Source organism: Amphiura filiformis, chromosome 3, assembly GCF_039555335.1.
Source record: "Amphiura filiformis chromosome 3, Afil_fr2py, whole genome shotgun sequence".
Classification (NCBI taxonomy): domain Eukaryota; kingdom Metazoa; phylum Echinodermata; class Ophiuroidea; order Amphilepidida; family Amphiuridae; genus Amphiura; species Amphiura filiformis.
Genome location: NC_092630.1, coordinates 73750906 through 73769757, shown reverse-complemented (window position 1 = coordinate 73769757; position 18852 = coordinate 73750906). Strand labels below are relative to the sequence as shown.

The window sequence follows — 18852 nt, the reverse complement described above, 5'->3', positions numbered from 1 at the left end:
AATTTGGGGGAATGCCCGCCGCAATTTATGATTTTTGTCCATTTTTTGAAGTCTTTTTGACCAAAAGGCTGTAAAATAAAATATGATGTTAATACGGTATTCTTATCTCTAGACTCACTAGGGCAATAAGCAAACATCTTTGAACGCTAAATCTTTCCCTCATTGATTCATTCTTTTGGTATTTTCTCGAAAAACGTAAATGTTGACAAATAGAAAAGGTGTTTTGAAGTTTTTGTCAACAAAAGGAGGAATGCATTACGTCATGTATATTATTACCCAGCATCCTTTGAGCGCCATCTTGGGTTAATGTTTTGGTTTACGCCGGAGAAGCTGTCGGAATTGTAAACAACAGAATTTGCCCTTTAAAATTACATTTCTCCCTTTGCGGAGGAAGGGTTAGGTTCCAAAATGACTATTCTTCCAAAGAAGAAAACAAATCAGGAGAAAAGAGGGCCGGAAAGTAATGAAAATCATCAACATCATGCACATAGCAGTCATAGTGGGCACGGTCATCCGCATTCAACACACAGTGCAAATACAGAGGCCAGGAGTGGTGCTCGGCCTAAATCAAGAAATTCACCCCCTCGGTGGCTACCAAGTAGTGGCCGAGAAGGACATGACTGTAGGACAAGTTATGAAAGTCATGAAAGACTAGAAAATGCACACCATAATGGAAGCAAAAGAGCTCGTCATAGGTCGTCACCTCATCGACATGAAAGAGCTTCAATGTCGTGGATGCATCCTCGATCGTCTCGAGAAATTGAAAACCCTAACGATAGAGCTTCCGGGTCTAGTAGAGTTGAAGTTGCACCTGAAGAAGAGGCTGATGATTGCAATAGTGGAGATGAATATGATCTAGCACCTATGTCAGATGTAGACATTGAAGAGGTAACTATTATTATCTCTCTTAAAAGGGCATTTCGTGATCCACAGCCTCATCCCCCCACTTTTCTCAAAAAAAGTTGGAGATTTTTATATCACTGGAAACCTCTGTCTGGCTACATTAGTCCGAATAATCAGACCCAGCACAAAATATTAATTTCTGACATGATCCTGTTCTGGGTCTGAACTGTTTCTATTCGAAATGAAAAATGACATAGGATGGTAGGATCACGAAATACTCCTTTAATTAAAAAAAAAATTAATTTAAAAGTATGTAAACGTTGTAATGGAATTGTATTGTAATTGTCATGATGATTGTAATAATACTAATATAATTAAAAGAACTATCATGTGTTTGAGGTCACGGCCCTACTATGCCAATTTGGCATGACGGAATTATAAATTTTATATGAATAGGATTTTTTATCATCAAAAGAAACAGAAAAACGAGCTTGCGTAAATTATTGTAACTTGCAGTTGGTGAGCGCTTTGCAATGTGTTGTATGTGTGACTACCAGTGGCGTACCGTGGAAAGAAAGAAAGTTTATCAACAACTGTATTCATTCCAACTGCAATCATCAGTCACATATTCTAAGCTACAGCGCAAAGTTGCGAATGCACGTCCTTGGACAGTGTAGATAAGGCCCAATTATACATCTGGTGACGTGTGCACAAATTCGCTCACTTCCCGTACACTATTCATTAATGTGACATTTCCCAATTACAGTCCCCAAAATGGTCTACATTTTAGAAAGCCGCAACCAGTTACCTTGTACGAATTTCTAGAAGTCTCTGTGTCAGCAAATTCGTGGTACAAACATAAAAATTTCCGCATTGGTTCAGTCCCGTTATTAATGTGTGATGTGATCAAGCAAAATCAGTCGAAAAGTTAGAAATTTCAATTTCCAGATACAGCCAAACAAAGGAAAAAAATTCTTTTGCTGTCTTTGGTTTTAGAAACACCTCAACTTTTCACATCTTTGAACTAAATGTTCAATTTCAATGGGGTTTTCTGCAAAATGTAGCTTTGCAAATGCCTTGCTCAATAATGTAGAAAACTGAAAATTGAATATATGCCCAAATTCAGACTGATTTTGCTTGATCACATGTGTTTAAGGGGGTACTACACCCCTGGCCAATTTTGAGCCTATTTTGCATTTTTCTCAAAAATTATAGCACATTGGTGACAAGTAAGATATGTATATTATAGGGGCAAGGACTACAACTATTGCACTGGAAATTTTATTTCAGCACAGACAACAGTTGTGGAGTTACAGTCAAAAATGAGGGAAAACCAATATTTGATCAATAAATCAATAACTACTTGCCTTGAGTTGCTGAATTTTCAGTGCAGTAGGTATCGTCAAGAGCTTGGTATCGTCCTTGCCCCTATAATATACATATCTTACTTGTCACCAATGCGCTATAATTTATGAGAAAAATGCAAAAATAGGCACAAAATTGGCCAAGGGTGTAGTACCCCCTTAAAAGGTAATCTTGATTGTAAACTTCAATGCAATTTGTTATGTAATGTAGCCTATACTTTCATAAATTTCTGTTAAATTTGTAGGGCCTAAAAATTTCAATTACATCCAAAAATAAAAGTTGTGTAATTCAAGCTTGCTCTAATGTATGGCGTATTTAGTCAAATAGTCGCTCCCCCCTCAAATAAACGCCCCACCACTTTTTTCAACCAAGATGTTTCAAAAATGCTGATATTTCCATGCTATCTTGTGTAGTATTAAAGCTTACCAAGTTGCCCACATTTGGCGAAAATCTCGATTGGAAACCCGGAAGTTTACCAGAAGTCAGTGTTTCTAGTTCATAGTTCGTCATTTTAGCGTGAGTTTTAAGTTTACCTATTGATTTTAACGGGAATTATCGTTCTAAAATTGACCTTGAATAAACGCCCCCCCCCCCTTGGGAAAATGTAACGCCTGATCTACATTGTACCTCCTCCATTCACCGGCACTAGCTTCAAATGATATTCAGCATGTTCTGTGTAAAGCGTTACTTGGTGTGTGTACATACTTTTACGCGCGATCAACAATCAACATGCCGCACATGTGCGCACAAGAAAACGCAGCACATACTGAACTTCAAAGCTATAGCTAAAATAATAATTTCTCGATCATGAGAGCTCAATAGTCATGCAATGACAATTGTGTCGGCATACAACACTATACCACACACGCTTTTGGTAGCGCTGCATTTCCTGTGCATGCACAATCCATCGCGCTACTAATGTATCGTGTCATTCCACTAAACTTGCGACATTACGCAATGCAAGCAGTACATTCATTCTCTCATGATCGAGAAACTATTATTTTAGCTATAGTGCCGGTGACTGGAGGTACATGTAGATATATAGACTATAGATTGGTAGAATATTTGTGATGTGATATGAGTCATTTTTTGCTAAATTAAGCACCACCAATAATAGTGCGCAACTTCCTTTGTGATCATGAGTTTTTATCAAAATAAAGGTCTAAAATGTATGTATAAATTAACTTGAAAACTGTTTTTCCATTTACTACTGGTTTTTTTGTCTGTTTTTTTTAATTTTTAATTTTAAGGTGGTACTACACCCCCTGATAAAATTTTGTGACTAATTTTGCATTTTTCTCACAAAATAACTACACACTGGTAACAAAAGTTATGTAAATTATAGGGGCGAGGAATCCATTATTATTCATTGAAGAGATTCATCAAGATTGTCTATATAAATCCAGGAACCAGGTACTCCCAATTAGTAGGGATGTTTCGCAACCTTACTGGCTGGTTGCTTCTTCTTGACTGAGCTGTATCCAGTACTAGCACTTGCTGTCTTAGCTGTAGACTGTAGTGTTGCCAGTTGATTTTTCCTGGATAAGCTACTTGTACATATGCATGACTGAGAGAATAAGCTGCGCCCACCTCATTTTTCATAGCTTGCTCGTTGCGCTTCCTGATCCAGATTGATTCTCTTATCCATCTTGGAAACTTATCACTTTCACGATGAAGAATTTTGGCCCCCTCCCTCCTACAAAATACTACTTGATATGCGCTGTTTGTGTGTGCATCTCTAGCCCTAAGTGATATACAATGTATAGGCACGGTTTAAGCTGGCCAGTGAAGCCCAACACCCATGGCTAAGTGTCATGAGAGCCAGTGCTTGGCATGCGAGGGTCCTGGGTTGAATCCCACCCAGAGCAAACAAATTCTTTCTTTGTTTTCTCTCTTTATTCCTTCCTTCTTTCCCTTCCCGTCGACAAAAAGGCCTTTGGCGGTTAGGGTTAAGACGCTCAAAAACTAGTGTTATAGCCACGCCGGTCAGGGGTAACCGGCACGGACCGGCGTCGACTGGCACTAAAAAAACAAAATCCCTCATGTTCGCAAAAAAGATTATGCCCGAGCCAGCACTCTAATTGGATAGTGAAATTATATTAGCCGGCACTCAACTTGGGCTAGCTATAAACCCTGTCAAAAACTGACCAACAAAGTTCAAACTAGGTAGAGCTACAACCCACTTTCAAAGCCTGTTATAAAGAACTTGTGGAAAAATCTGATACATTCTGACTTTTTTTTATTTCCATTTAACCTTTAAAACAGAGAGAAAGAAGATTTGAAAAGCAGATGGAAAAGAAAGGGTTTCTCATCAAGCAAATGAGCCCTGATGGAGCATGCCTCTTTAGGGCTGTAGGTAAGTAATGTAGAAAACCTTTCAGTGAACAGTTCCATCTTGAGCTAAAATGTATACTTTGTACCAGAAGTTACACTACAATTTAAGGTATGTTTGTAAATGAATAACTGAAAAACATGGCATACCGGTACTGTTTAAATATATCTGTCAATCTTGAGATTTTAAATACAATACCCGGTACATCAAAACGTTTCCTCATATTTCCATGCCTCTTGATATACCTTGCTTTAAGTTCACCTTTGTTTACTTCATGTTAAAAGAGATCACTGTTATTAACATAACGTTAAAATGAAAAATAAGGTTACTATAGCGTGTCTCATCTCAAGTTGAGAGAAACGCAATGTTGAATTTCGAAGTGGCAGATTCGAATCAGTACGTGGCGTTTACACAGTTGGGATGCCAGCGTATGGACAAATCACCCTTCATGCGTGTGTACACCCCGTGGGATTAGTTAGCCTGCGCAATTCAAATCTGCCAATGAGAAATCCAACATGGCGTTACTCTCAACTTAAGTTGAGACAGATCATAATTAAAGAGCTGCAGAAAGCTCTTCTGATCTCCTCAAGCAGAGTTTTCATTTGGAGCTACATCATAAATAAAGAGTAAGTGGGTCATTGAGACTCGCTCAAGATTGCAAGCCAAGTATGCAAGTCGAGGGGAGAGTCCTGAGCATTGCTGTCGCTCATCCTAAAAGAGTGTCTATGAATACGTACATATATATATGCATTGGCGGCACCAGGAAATTTTTCTGTCCGTTACTAATATTTTCCCATCAAGTTCCACACATAATTTTTATGTCATTTTCCGCCATCTGAGATTCCTGTAGGATATTCGGGAGCACATCAACATGCTTTCAATTATGCATGTACATGGCGGGGGGCACTCCAACTTTGGAGGTGACGCGTATGTAGGGCTGTTAAGACCCCTTTTTCAGCATCGCTGTCACCCAAAGACCCCATATTTTTTACGAACACATGCTCTGTCACCCGACGACCCCTTATTTTTCCATTTGATCTGTCACCCAAAGACCCTTACAAGTTCAATTTGAACAGCAACTTTCATTTATCACTGATTTTGTTACTTATTTTGAAAAAAAAACAAAGAAATTTGAAGCCATTTAGAACTAGAAATTCGATTTTCGAGGTTTCTGTAGAGCTTTTGCGGCTCTCACCCAAAGATTCCATTTAAAAAAAGGTCATGTTCTCACCCAATGACCCCATATTTTTAACATTTTGCTCTCACCGAATGCCCAAAATCATGCTCTCACCCAATGACCCCATATTTTTTACATTTTGCTCTCACCGAATGCCCCTGGGTGCGAAAGTGTCAGCCCTACACCTACATCCATTTCAAATTGAAGTGCCCCCGGGTACATGGACTCATCTCACATACATGTAATCCCAGACATGTAGACAAAGTTAATGATAGTAAAATACTAGGAATAAACAAACTTTATTTGCAGAACAATTTTACCAATCACTTTTTCATTAAAACATTACAGACTGACAGTGTCCATGTCCATGTCCATGTAAATAAATAATCTTTGTAATTCCATTTTCAGCTGATCAAGTTTATGGGGATCAAGAATGGCATTCAATTGTTAGAGCACACTGTATGGACTACATGGTGAGTTGAAGTGTTATAACATAGACCCTTAAAATTAAAATGACATTGTATGAAAAGTTACATAAATTTGCTCTTTGTTCTATCATTTGAGTAGGTGTTTGTATAAAGTGTGCAGATGTAGTATAAGATAAGTTGTTATAAAGTCATTTTCAGTATGGTATGCAAGTATATGCACCTTATACCAATATTTACAGTGTCATCATTCAGCATTAGTTGTGAACAGAGTCAATTGCAGTCCATCTCAAAGTACTCAACCCTTTATAAAGAAGTACTTTGACTCTTTTGAGTGTTTAGAACAAAAATGTTGGGGAGTGATGACAATTTCTTAATTGTTACCTACATGTATGTACATGTCTTTCAGGAGCACATATGATAGCCTGCATTTGAAAGTATATAATTATAGAATAAAAGTATTGTTTTGAGACCCAGCTGTGTCTCTATGATCGCCTGATATAAAACATGAGATGGCATTATATCAAGTGGAACAACAAGACGGTACAACAAATAGCTCCTGTGATCCGTAATATATTAGGCGATGGAGATATGACTGGGTCTCAAATCAAGGTACTTTTTTCTTTTAACAGATCACCTGTAAAATCATTTTTGTATACAATATTTATGTCCACTCTTTAATCTTTATGAACATTGTAACAAGTTCAACCAGTCACTCTCGTGCATGAAATTGGCGAATCCATTGAGTCTTTCACACACAGGCGCAAAACATCGCACCACGCCGATGCGCGAGATCACAATGTGCGTACCATGTTATGCACAACGCAAACAATACACGCATCCACAAAGTCTGTTTAAGAATGTACCTTTAAACTTATTTTGCAGTGCTTTGTATAAGGTCTACTTGACATTTCCATGTAAGTCTGCACGAAACTGATTGATATTTTAAGGTGATTTTATTTAAAGTGTGTCCCAAGAAATGCAAACCTAATCAGACTTATTCAACATGGTCATTTTATACATTGTGCAGTCAAATAAAACAGCTTTGCTTGAACATATATTGTCAAGTAGGAAGGTTTGCAATGATTTTAAAAGTGAAAGCACAGATTAACTGAATACCAAATTTCCTACATGTATGGTCTATTCATTTCTTCAGATCTACAAGCACATGTTGAGCACTTTGAGGTGTAAAACCTGCCTTGTTTCATCCATATTATTTATTTTTTTGTGGGGAAATGCTGCATTGTTAAGTCATAAAATGTCAAGATGGAACCAGAAATAACATTGAACAGTGAAATAGTCATGAATGGATAGTACATACATCTCATACACATATCACTCAAGTATAATATTGGGAATGCACAGCACACTTGCATTGCATGACCATTTTAAAACCATTGTTCACAACAAAACCCCAAAACAAGTTTCACCTTATCAGCAAAAATATCCCCAACAAAGCAAATTTAATGTCCTAAGGCGAGGAAAACAACAACAACCCTGTTCTACGGACCGATGGACATTTCAAGTAGGGTCGTTCAAGGCCTTGCGTCGGTACTTCCCCCAGTGTTTTCCCTTCTCAATATCTGTTGAAAAGTGTTTGTATTTATCATTTTAGGCTGACAATAACTACTTGCTTGGGTCAGAATAAATTGCAGAGAAAGAAACTCATTTTTGAGAGTCCATCCATTTTTTTCTGGACACTGTGTATGGTGACCAAAACATCTCCAGGCAGGCTTTGAACACTGATCACTAATTCACCAGGGATATCAGTAGAGCTGTCCTGAGATAGAGGTTCATGCATCCCAGACAGACATGTGTAAATAGGCTGTGTTAGCCAAGTTTATATTACTGTCCTGATTATTAGTCTGGTTGTGTGGGTGGTAGTTCTGCTAGAGAGCTCTATGTGTCCATCACAAACAGTGGGCTATTATGTTCCAGATCGAGTGTATTATTACATGCATGTCATTATAAGGATCTATTATAAGAATTTCAGCAAGAGAAATATGCAACTTGTTTTTAGTAATGCTGTTTTGTTTTGTTTTTACTTGCTTTGTATTTTTGGTCTTTATTAATTCCAATTGAATACCAGGTAACATCTCTATGTGTCTACAAGCTAAGATGGGAAGTGCTGTTTTGACAATAATCAACAATAAACAACTGTCAAACTTTTCAATTTGATATGAAAAGAATAATAGTGTTAGGATGGTATGGGGCAAATTGATTGTGTAACTATGCTATTTTATGTCATTGAATAAAAACACTTTGTTCAATTCAGGTGTGTAGCAAGGTGACAAAAAGTGGGGCGCCCAAAGTTACACGAACTGCAAAGCAGTGCAAAAAAAATGCACAAAGTGCAAAAAAGTGGGGCGCCCACTTGCGATGTGCCTGTTCATAACAATTCCATTTTATGATGAAACGTTTTATTTTATTTCGTTACAGATGAAGAATTGTGATTATTTCTCCCAGTATATCACTGAAGACTTCAATACGTACATTGCTCGTAAACGGATGGAGAATTGCCATGGCAACCATGTTGAAATGCAAGCTTTGTCAGAGATGTATAATCGCAACGTAGAAGTCTATGTTTACAGCACTGGTAAGGACATGACAAATTTGTCATTTGTGCAGAATCAACCAGACATACAGTAGTATTTTCCTTCAACAGGATATTGCCATTTCACCAGCAAAATAGGTTGCACTTACACGTATTACCTCCTTCAATGAAAACCAAACCTTACAATGTTTTGCTCCAGTATCAAAGAAAAAATCACCTGTGTTTAATATCGACCCTCTGCTATAAGTTCACTTCAAGTTCAGTAGTGATGTCAATGCTTTGTCGCGGTTGCACCACAAGGGTACCGAAAAACTGCCCTTGTGAGCTGCTATTATGCTCTGTACGATTCAAAACTGCGACCGGTGAAATATGCAGGTACGTGACTACCACACTTGGAGGTGAACCAAATAATAAAAGGCATAACGGAATATGGAATAAATATCACATGCCATTTATTTAAGAGTGCTCTATTTAAAATGATATAATGAAGAAAACAGTTTGAGTCAAATTCAGTTGTAGGGACAGGTGTTTTATATCAAAACTTAATCAATAAGATGGTCATAGAGGTTGTGCATATGATGTATCATACTGTAAATATGGCGGACTTCTCAAATGCAATCAACAAAAGCATGATTGCAATCTACCGTGACAGTTCCTCTCACACACATAACAAATGCACTACGATCAAATAGGTTGATGACAAAATTTGAGGATACCGGTTCAAATCCTTTGGAGCCAATCGATAAAAGCATGCAGGGCCTCTATACATTTGGGTGTTTTAATCTCCTTAAAAATTAACAAGCTGGACATGGATGACTACCATCACATTCACATGACCAAAACACCAATCAAATGTCTGCTCAGTCTGATGAAGACCTGGTGAATGGGTTGCAACAATTTTTAAAATGTTTTGTGAGTCCAGAATTTTTATTCAGTTTTGTTTCTTTCAGTAAACCAGAGCATTTTATCACTATTATTTAAAAAAGAGGCATCCAGGTTTTCTTTGTATAGAACCAAAATTTATTTTGCGTACATATGATATAATGTAGTAAAATTGTATTTTTTTTACAGAGCCAATGAACACTTTCCATACCATCAATGCGACAGACAATGAGCCACTGCGTCTTAGTTACCATCGCAACATCCATTACAACTCCATAGTCAATCCATACAAAGCTACTATAGGAGTGGGACTAGGAATGCCTTCCTTTGTACCAGGGGTAAGTAATTTATATAGAACAGCCAGTCAATGATTCTGATTCTTTGCTGCAAATAAGCTGTAGAAATTATTGGAGTACTGCTGGAACCTTCTGTTTTTCTTTTTCTGTTGTGACCACTGATCAGATCGCATTTGTTAGAGTTATGTATTGTTTGATTTTGAATGCACGGCACCCTTTCAGTAAAGTTCACCTAGGCCTTAAACATAAATGCCCATGCAGATTCTTCATTGTGAATATAAAGTTCTAACTAACTGAAAATGGCAGTGTCACAGTTGAAATACCCACCATCAAATGTTAAGCAAACTGTTTTTTCTTTAGAAGTTATCTGCTTATACCTTGAATTGATATAACGTTTCTTTAAACTCTTTTGTTTGTTTTTGTGTGACAGCTTGCGGATAAGACTCTAATGCGAGAGGCCTGTCAGACTTCCGAAGCCTGTGCTCTTGAAACAGCCATGTTAGAAGACAAAATGAAAGCAACAGATTGGGAAGCCACTAATGATGCAATACAAGAGCAGGTTGCTAGGGAGTCGTATGTACAATGGCTACGAGATAACGAACAGAGAGTTAGGAAGAAAAATGTAAGTAGTTTCTTCCATTTATGTTCTTCAATTTGGCCTGATAAATCATAACTTTCATATTTAGATTTAGTAAACACAGTATGGACTTATTTGTGTAAATATGTTACTTTCAGCTATTGCCAGCTGCCACCTGTAGCTCAGCACCACCAGACTCACCACCTGCCTGGTGGGGCGAACATCCCAAACCGCTTTCACCAAACAGCGCCACCACAGCACACCGAGGTCACTCTCCACGACATCGTAGCGGTGCCAATTCAGGTCCCAACAGTCCTGACAGACCAGATGGGCCGAGGAAAGGTTCCTCACAGCCTGGTAGTCCTAGACCAGTTCCAGACAATAATAATATGTCTAAGCATATTTTAAATGGTAAGTATTTACCCCATCAAGATTTTTGTATATGAAGAAAGCTTTTTTTTATCATAACCCTGGTAATATTGAGTCGAAATTTGTTTTGTTTTGATGGTATGAAAAAAGTGGTATCCTCATCCCCCATGGTACTGGTATACTACCTGTACTATTCAATGGGCTGTTAAAATGTTGTAAAATGCATTTTTTTTGCTTTTATTAAAACTGCCGGAATAATTTAACTCAAAATTATTTGGTATTTGATTTTTTTGATTATAGGCCTTCATGTAAAGTAGAAAACAATATATTACTAGTAGGCATGTAGCAAGAAAAATCACAGGTTTTAATAATATAGAGTTCAAAGAATAGGAGAAGTCTTCAAAGATGGCAAGGGTAAAATACAATATTTTAATGCTCTCTTTAGTGTTCTCTTTATTGATATTTATTTATAGACCCATTCCATGTCAACTCCAGGGATGTGCACCGCAGCACCTCTTTAATTTTTTTCTTTTTCTGTGTGGTGGTAGATATTGATGAGAAAGTACAATCCCGAAAATTTGAGCTTCATACTCCATTTTGTTTTCCCGTGGCATCAATTTGAAATTTAGGGGTCTGTGTAAAAAATGTGTAGCCTTGAAAGCGACGTTGGAGGTCCATAAATGTATAAAGGAACCCTTTACAACTTTAAAAGTATGTATCCTGCGGTACTTATTTGTGTAGAATTCAAATCTGGCATCAGAAAACTTGTAACACCTTTACTTTAAAAGATATAGGGCCCTCAAAATGCAACCGTCCATCAGGACCAACTTTGGGACTCATGGTCAGAACTCCAAAGTATAAAAATAATTTTGGTGTCCATTTTTTTGCCAGTCAGAGCCAATTTGGTTGGACATATTCAACATACCTTATCAAAATGACATTGAGGGGGTCCTATTACAATTGGGGTTTTGCATGGGTAAATTAAAATTATTGAATAGGCTCAATATTGATAAGAGTAATGTCCTACCAAAGGGCTCTGACTGGCCAAAAATGGACAATAAAATTTTTTTACTTTTGGAGTTCTGACCCCCCCAAAGTTTTTGTCCTGATGGACCAATGTCAGATTTTTTGCCCCCCATCAACTTCAAAGTATGTTGAAGATATGTCCTTGGACATTTTCTGATGCCAGATTTGAATTTGGGACACAAATTAGTACATCCCTTAGGTTTACCTACTCCAAAGTTGAAAGGGTTTTTTTATTGCATTTATGGACCTATGTACTGCTCATGGAGGCAAAATGCACACATTTTTATGCTGAGTTTTCATGCCTAAATTTCAAATTGATGCTACACGGGAAAACAAAATGGAGTATGAAGCTCAAATTTTCGGGATTGTACTTTCTCATCAATATCTACCACCACACAGAAAAAGAAGAAAAAAAGAGGTGCTGCGGTGCACATCCCTGGAGTTGACATGGAATGGGTCTATAGCTTTATTGTGTATTTAGCTGTGATATTTTAGTTCACAAATTTCGTCTTTGGATGAACATTAGCTTCAACTACACTCTGTGTTGTAACTATTTAAAATAGAATAACAATATGAATACAAAAAAGTACACACAGCAGTGCTAGATATTATGCTTAGCTTCTGAACTCTTAAATATTTGCATACCAGCTTATAATTTCAAATGAACATAGATGTACATGGTTGTTTGCTCTGTATCCCAAGTCTTGGGGATATTAATCTGGTAGATTGTTTCAAGTTCAATTGATATCAACTGTTTCTTGTTTAAAGTTTTCATGTGTTGTTTGCCTTATATCAGCTAGCATCAACACATTTCCTAGAGCGGTATGGCCCAGGGGTTAAGGTCTTTGAATCTGGTGCAGGAGGTTCCCAGTTTAATCCCTGGAGGGGGTAAAATTTGTATTCAGTTATCCAGTCTCGCCATTACTGTATTTGAATTGTAAGACAGATGCACTGAATTACACAGATAGATTCATAGCCAGTTTTGATTAGGGTAACGCTTTGCGATTTGTCCACCTCACCGTTCCAAAATTGTCAAATAAGACACATGTCACGTATCTCGAACTTGTAACACAACCTGTCACTAACCAGTGCTTTTGTATTTTGTCTTCTGCAGATTGTGATCCAAATGTGGCTAGCAGTTCCAGTAAGAGGCCTAAAACACCACCGGAATCTAGTTGCCGTAACACACCCAGTCCCCAAGCTGGCCCCTCGTCTGCTGTTCATGTAGATAGACCAACCAATTTATTACATATTAATTGTCCTAGTACTTCATGCATGCAAGATATACCACCCACAGAATATGGTAAGTTGCTGGGATACATAGTAAATAGGCATTGGCAATATCACATTACAGGAGAGCCTAGAAAAAATGCATAATGTGAAAGTAGTAATGATAAATAACCAACGGTTTGTTTGTCCTTGGAGATAGTGCTTGATTCTCTCTCTGCTTTATACCCAAGTTATATTAGAATTAAAAAGAATGGGGGCATAGTGCAAGGCCTATTGAATACTCTGTGACAAATCAATGATTTTTAATCATGATATTCTCTGAAGCTGTATTTGCCATATTTGAACACTAACTTATCAGATCCCTGATTATTATTTGAAAACACTTATGTTTCATTTTTTCTTTGTATTTTCTCTCCAGGGCTATCCAATTGGGAGACAGAAGATGCTATCCTGGCTTCAGTGTTGGCACAGTCGCAGCAAGAATACTTGGACATTTTAAAACTATCACACAATCCTTGCACCGATAGCTAATATTGGCTGCCATCGTGGCAGTTACAAAATTCCACTCATATTATATCACAACTTTGTTATTATTGCCATAGTATGTTAACATTTCCTCTTAATGTTTATGCCAAACATTTTTCAAGAATATATTTATACCAGTTTCTTTTTCCAAGCAATTAATGGTGAAGGGATGTTTGAATTGAGACATGATCCAACACAATTACAACGAGGCATGGCATACAGACATAAGTGTCCATTTCAAGATAATTGCAATAAATGTGCAACACATTAAAAGTGGTGGTTGGTCATTTGTATAAAGATTCACTATTCTAAAAGTGCATCATAAAAACACAATGAAACAAATTAATTTCATCAAAATGGTATTTGTGCTATATTTTTTCCACTATATGAACACCAAATGTCCACAAATCATCAGGCTGTATTGGTGATACATGAATGCAGAAATTTGATGGCGTTCAGTTACTCATAATGCTATTTTGGGAGCTGTAAATTTGCATCTTCCAGTTTGTTCTGCCACCTCAGTTTGCCTCATTAACATGTGTTGTGTCCTAAGAAATGTACCTGGTACCTTATAGTACCTTATATTCATGGGAGGCATGTCTTAATTCTCTCTTTATTAAATCACATGAAGATTTTGGATGCAAAAAGTGACATATGCCATTGCAGCCTTGTGTTGTCTATGATAATTTAATGTGAAGAAATGTCAGAAGATTTCCTAAATAAGAGATGAATGCAAAATTCATTAATACAGAACTAAGAACAAAAACACAAGGGAGCCTTTGAATTTGTCATGTTTTGCATCTGAACTCTTTAAAATGCACAATGCTATGTGAGTGCAGGAACAATTTATGAAATCAAGGTGAATAGCTGCTTCTTTCAAAATATATTCTTCTTGCAACCAGTGGTGTTGCATCACTGGGGTGTGGGGACACATTCCACACCAATCATTAGGAAAATGGCTTGTGCCCCCCCCCATCAGGCTTGGTACCCCCATCCATGGTCAGTGCCCTTCCCAATAGGGTTTTACAGCATTACATGTCAAGTAACCAATGATATTTGGACTGTATGTTATTAACCATAACAAGCATGAGTACTTCAAAAGACTACAAACAACTTCACTGCGATGTGATGACAATATCACCCTAAGTGATACATGGACACACTTTCACTGGCACATAAGACTGTACAGGCACAGGAGAGAAGTGATTTTGTGTACACATACCCAAGATCCAGTTGGCTTTAATTGGCTTAATGGAAACATGTCAACAATGCGGGATGTATTACATGAAGAAGATAATTTCATACATAAAGTATCAACGTCTAATGTGTAAGGATTATTGATATAATCCATGTGTGTGGGCGTGTGTGTGTTGAAATTGCTAAAAAGTGACATGCGCTTCACCCGGGCATTTCATTCTCATGCCATATTTATGCCTGCAATTGCAATACCAGTGATGTGAAATGATAAATGGTATCAAATTGAAGTCCCTGACAAATTTGACCTAATAGTTATAGCATTTCATAAGCTTTATATTCAAATGATAAACAGTGTCAGCAAATGGTAAAATACTCTTTTTTAACATTTATAAATCTTTCTAAAATGTTGAGTAGTAAATGTGAAGTAGCTTAATTTTAATATGTAGTTTAACACTTGTTGACCCTTGTTAACCCTTTACAATAGAAAAACAAATGATGACAGAAACAGATAGTGGTTGTTATTATGCAATATAGCATGTGATTGAGCACAATTAATTGGACTGGTTAATTATGATTTTTGAGTCATGTGGCTAATAATTTACTCCTAATCAGTGGCTGTGATGTAGCTTAAGCGCCAAATGTGTCAGTGGTTCCTGGATGTTGTCTATCAGACGGTGAGCGTCATTGACTGCGTTGTCACAGAACATTCGTATTGAGGTGTGCTTATGTACCACATAGTAGAGGGTAATACTCGAATCAGATTGCAGTATGCACAACTAAAACGATAAACAAGTTTTGTTCATTTCAGAATAGAATTTTAATGATGATTACTAAATTTGGCAGATATTAAAATATGTTTATTACTGACCAAGGATGAGAATATCGTAGTAGATATTGGTGGCATCCACTGCTCAAAATATTGGGCCTGCCTATCGTCAATCATACGGTAGAGAATAGTAAATAAAAAATTTATTCTTTAAATAAAAGCATTCAATTTCTTTTGTATGTATTTGATCGTTTTCCATAGTATGACCATTTTATATCTTAAGAACCATACATTCAATTTGGATGGTGTTTTCTGCATACTAGAACCTTTTGTTATAGGCCTATGTGACAATGACATTCATAGTAAAATGAATAGCTATTGCTGAAGCTATAATGATATAATTATTGAGTAACTTCTTTCTATTCATTTTTTATTTCTGCAATTTGGCATGTTGAAGTTTAATGTACAATTACATGTTACATTTCAAAAAAAGCTGTCCAAGTTTTTGTGAAGTTACAATCTTGGAAAAAGTACTTGGAACGCTTGGTACACTCAGCTGTAAATTCAGTTCAGAATTTCTTATGATCATGGAAATGACGTAAATTGTGCTTGGGAACAAACATGACATCTACAACAATTATTTACCCTTTCCCTCTGGACACATTGGGAAACCGCTGAAGACATCAGCATTTCTCAACATTGCATGGGGGAAAGGGGTTGACAGTTTTCTATTATTTACACGCAAGCGTTCCAAGACTTATTTCCAAGATTGTAGAATCAAGTGAGATAGAATCTGGGAACATATCTGCATTCCGCCAAGCCTACCCATGAAGGGACAAGTGTAATTATTGGGTGAAGATAATATTGAAAAAGATGTATGTTTGTTTCAAATCATACATTTTGCAGAACTTCAGGGCAACATTTGTTTTAAATATTGCATGTGTTTGTATGGATCTGCTTGGGGAAGGAAACTATATCTGATACACCTGCTCAGGCTGCTTACGTCAACCAAAGGGCAAGTGTCAGAAGAACATATGTATGTACATTGTTGTCCAGTGTAGTTTCTTACGCTTAAAGTTTGATTTCATCCTATTATTTTTATTACCATTGCAAGTGGAAAATAGATCCAGGGCAAAAATCATAATTGAATTTTCTTTGGTCATAATTGGATATCAATTCTCTGTAACATGTAAAGACCGGTATAATTGTAATTGGGTAAAAATTCAAGAAGTCCAATTTAATGATACTAAGGTCATTGTTCTTTTCAAACAAATTTTCACAGGTGATTTCAAAATTTTCAAAAACTTTAGCTCTATTGTGACTCTCTCAATCACATCTGTTTTTGGTTGTTGTTTTGTTTTTTTGTTTTTTTCTTTGTATTTTTCATTATTCTCTAAATCACCATACAGCACTATGTAATTGTGATTCTTTCTAAATGACCTTTATTATTTTCTCAAGTGAAATCGCCTGCGTTAAAATGACACACATCAAGGTGGAGGACGAGGCATTTCAACTGACGCTTTGCGATGATAACGACAAAATTTGTAATTGCTACTGTAAATGTACTTGAGGTGAATTGATTTGTGTTAAACGTTACAACACTGGGTATGGGACAGGTTAACCAGACTGCTGTAATAACCCAACTTTACTCGCATTAAAATTAATGCACTCGCATTAAAATTAATGCAGCTACTAGCATTGTGAATGAATAGCATTTATATTAAGACTTGGAGAATAAAGCTGCTGCCATGCATCTATTGTCTCATATAACATGGGTGACATCATTATTTTAAGTGAAACCACAAGGCAAAATAATAATGTTGTGTGTTAAATCCTACATTTTACCAGAATTACCTTCGGCTTCGAATTGATCAGTCCCGTTCTTGCTATGCACTTCCGATTGGTTCAAATATCGCGTACGAGTATCGCGTTGACACGCACAAGCTAAAGTGTGCGATATTGTATCATAACACACAACTAAGAACTAATAAGATTGCAGGAATTTTCTTAAGTGTTTAAGAATCCTCCATAATGAATTATTTGTAGCAGTGTTTGATTTAGTATGAGAACTGGACTTTTTTTAGTTGATATGTTAACATCCGAGATATGAAGATTTATCAAGATATTTTTAACAAGAAATTATAAATAACAGAGTATGGATTTTTATTTATGCTGCATCCAAAAGCTGCTGCTTTTAAGTTGTGTGTATAGTGTAGCTATATTAGCTATGATTTCATTACCAAATTCATTTTGCTTTTTGAATTTTATTTGATGTAAAGTAGATTATGTTAGAGAAAATGTTGATTGAAATGAAAGTTTAGTTTTAGCAATATTTCATGTAACACTACTAATGATGGAAGGATATGTTGTCAGTATACTAGTAATTAAACTCTTTATAACATAACGTGTTCTGTTAATGTCCCTGTGATTGTTTCATCTGTCAATGTTTTTCTCCCCTGTTATGATATCTTATTTAACCCAAGAAGACTCCGAGCAGAGTTGTCAAGGGTAGCATTTCAAATGTTAACATGCATTTTATTACATGTAGAGGAATAATATTCCTGCGCTGTATGTATGTATGTATGTAGGGGTGTATGTACATTGTATAACAATGAGAGTCTGGACTTCAATAGCCCTAAAAATTGCTTTTTTATTCATTCTTAGAAATCTTTTTATGATAGGTCTATCGTGAGGCAATAATTGTAATATGCTAATTGAAACTGCAGATCATACACAAGGACTTGTTTTTCAAAGGTTAGATAGGTAAGATGGTGTTTCCTAGAAAGTCACTGCACCAGCAGCACAATGACCAACCTTACTCAAGTTTTGATAGAGAATAGGAGTCAAAGGAATTTGAATTTATGGGGTTAGCATCTGCAACTTGGTTTCCAGATATATTATTATAATATAGCATTTCATGTTAAATATATTTCCTTTTGTCAAAGCACATTTATATTAATAGTTGATAATCATGTTGTATTTATAATACATAACACCATTACATTTTTTGGATGTTGTGTTTCAATAAAATGGTTAAGAAGCAAAGAGCAATAATTGTGGTTGTGGTTGATTTTGTTGATATAAGTGGCCTTTGGCAGCTTGTATGTGACACTACCAGAACGGGTATGGGTTCATATACTAGACACTATCCCAGTGACCCTACCTTCCATTATATTAAATGGAAATTTAGTCTAGATAGGGGTCACCAAATGGCCCAACCCCTTATTGTTGCCGAAAGAGTGTTAGTGGTCGAGTTGGTGAGTGGCCGGTGGGTCCGGGTGAGGGTAA

General features: G+C 36.6%; 1 protein-coding gene across 1 annotated transcript; it reads left to right on the top strand.

The window, feature by feature from the left end:
- The first annotated feature begins 271 nt into the window (after positions 1-271).
- LOC140149102 (OTU domain-containing protein 5-B-like) lies at positions 272-18634 on the top strand. The gene is made up of 9 exons (XM_072171270.1): positions 272-888; positions 4474-4564; positions 6126-6190; positions 8582-8738; positions 9768-9916; positions 10305-10496; positions 10610-10862; positions 12961-13149; positions 13495-18634. Exons 1-9 carry the CDS (start codon positions 409-411, stop codon positions 13605-13607), a joined length of 1689 nt encoding a protein of 562 aa, XP_072027371.1. The 5' UTR covers positions 272-408; the 3' UTR covers positions 13608-18634.
- Positions 18635-18852: the final 218 nt, after the last annotated feature.

What these genes read in the sequence shown, in the direction of transcription:
- LOC140149102 (XM_072171270.1), top strand. Translation starts at nt 409, where the DNA reads ATGACTATTCTTCCAAAGAAGAAAACAAATCAGGAGAAAAGAGGGCCG. An exon ending in CAGATGTAGACATTGAAGAG is followed by an intron (nt 889 to 4,473) that starts GTAACTATTATT and finishes CCTTTAAAACAG; the next exon opens with AGAGAAAGAAGATTTGAAAA. An exon ending in GTCTAAGCATATTTTAAATG is followed by an intron (nt 10,863 to 12,960) that starts GTAAGTATTTAC and finishes TGTCTTCTGCAG; the next exon opens with ATTGTGATCCAAATGTGGCT.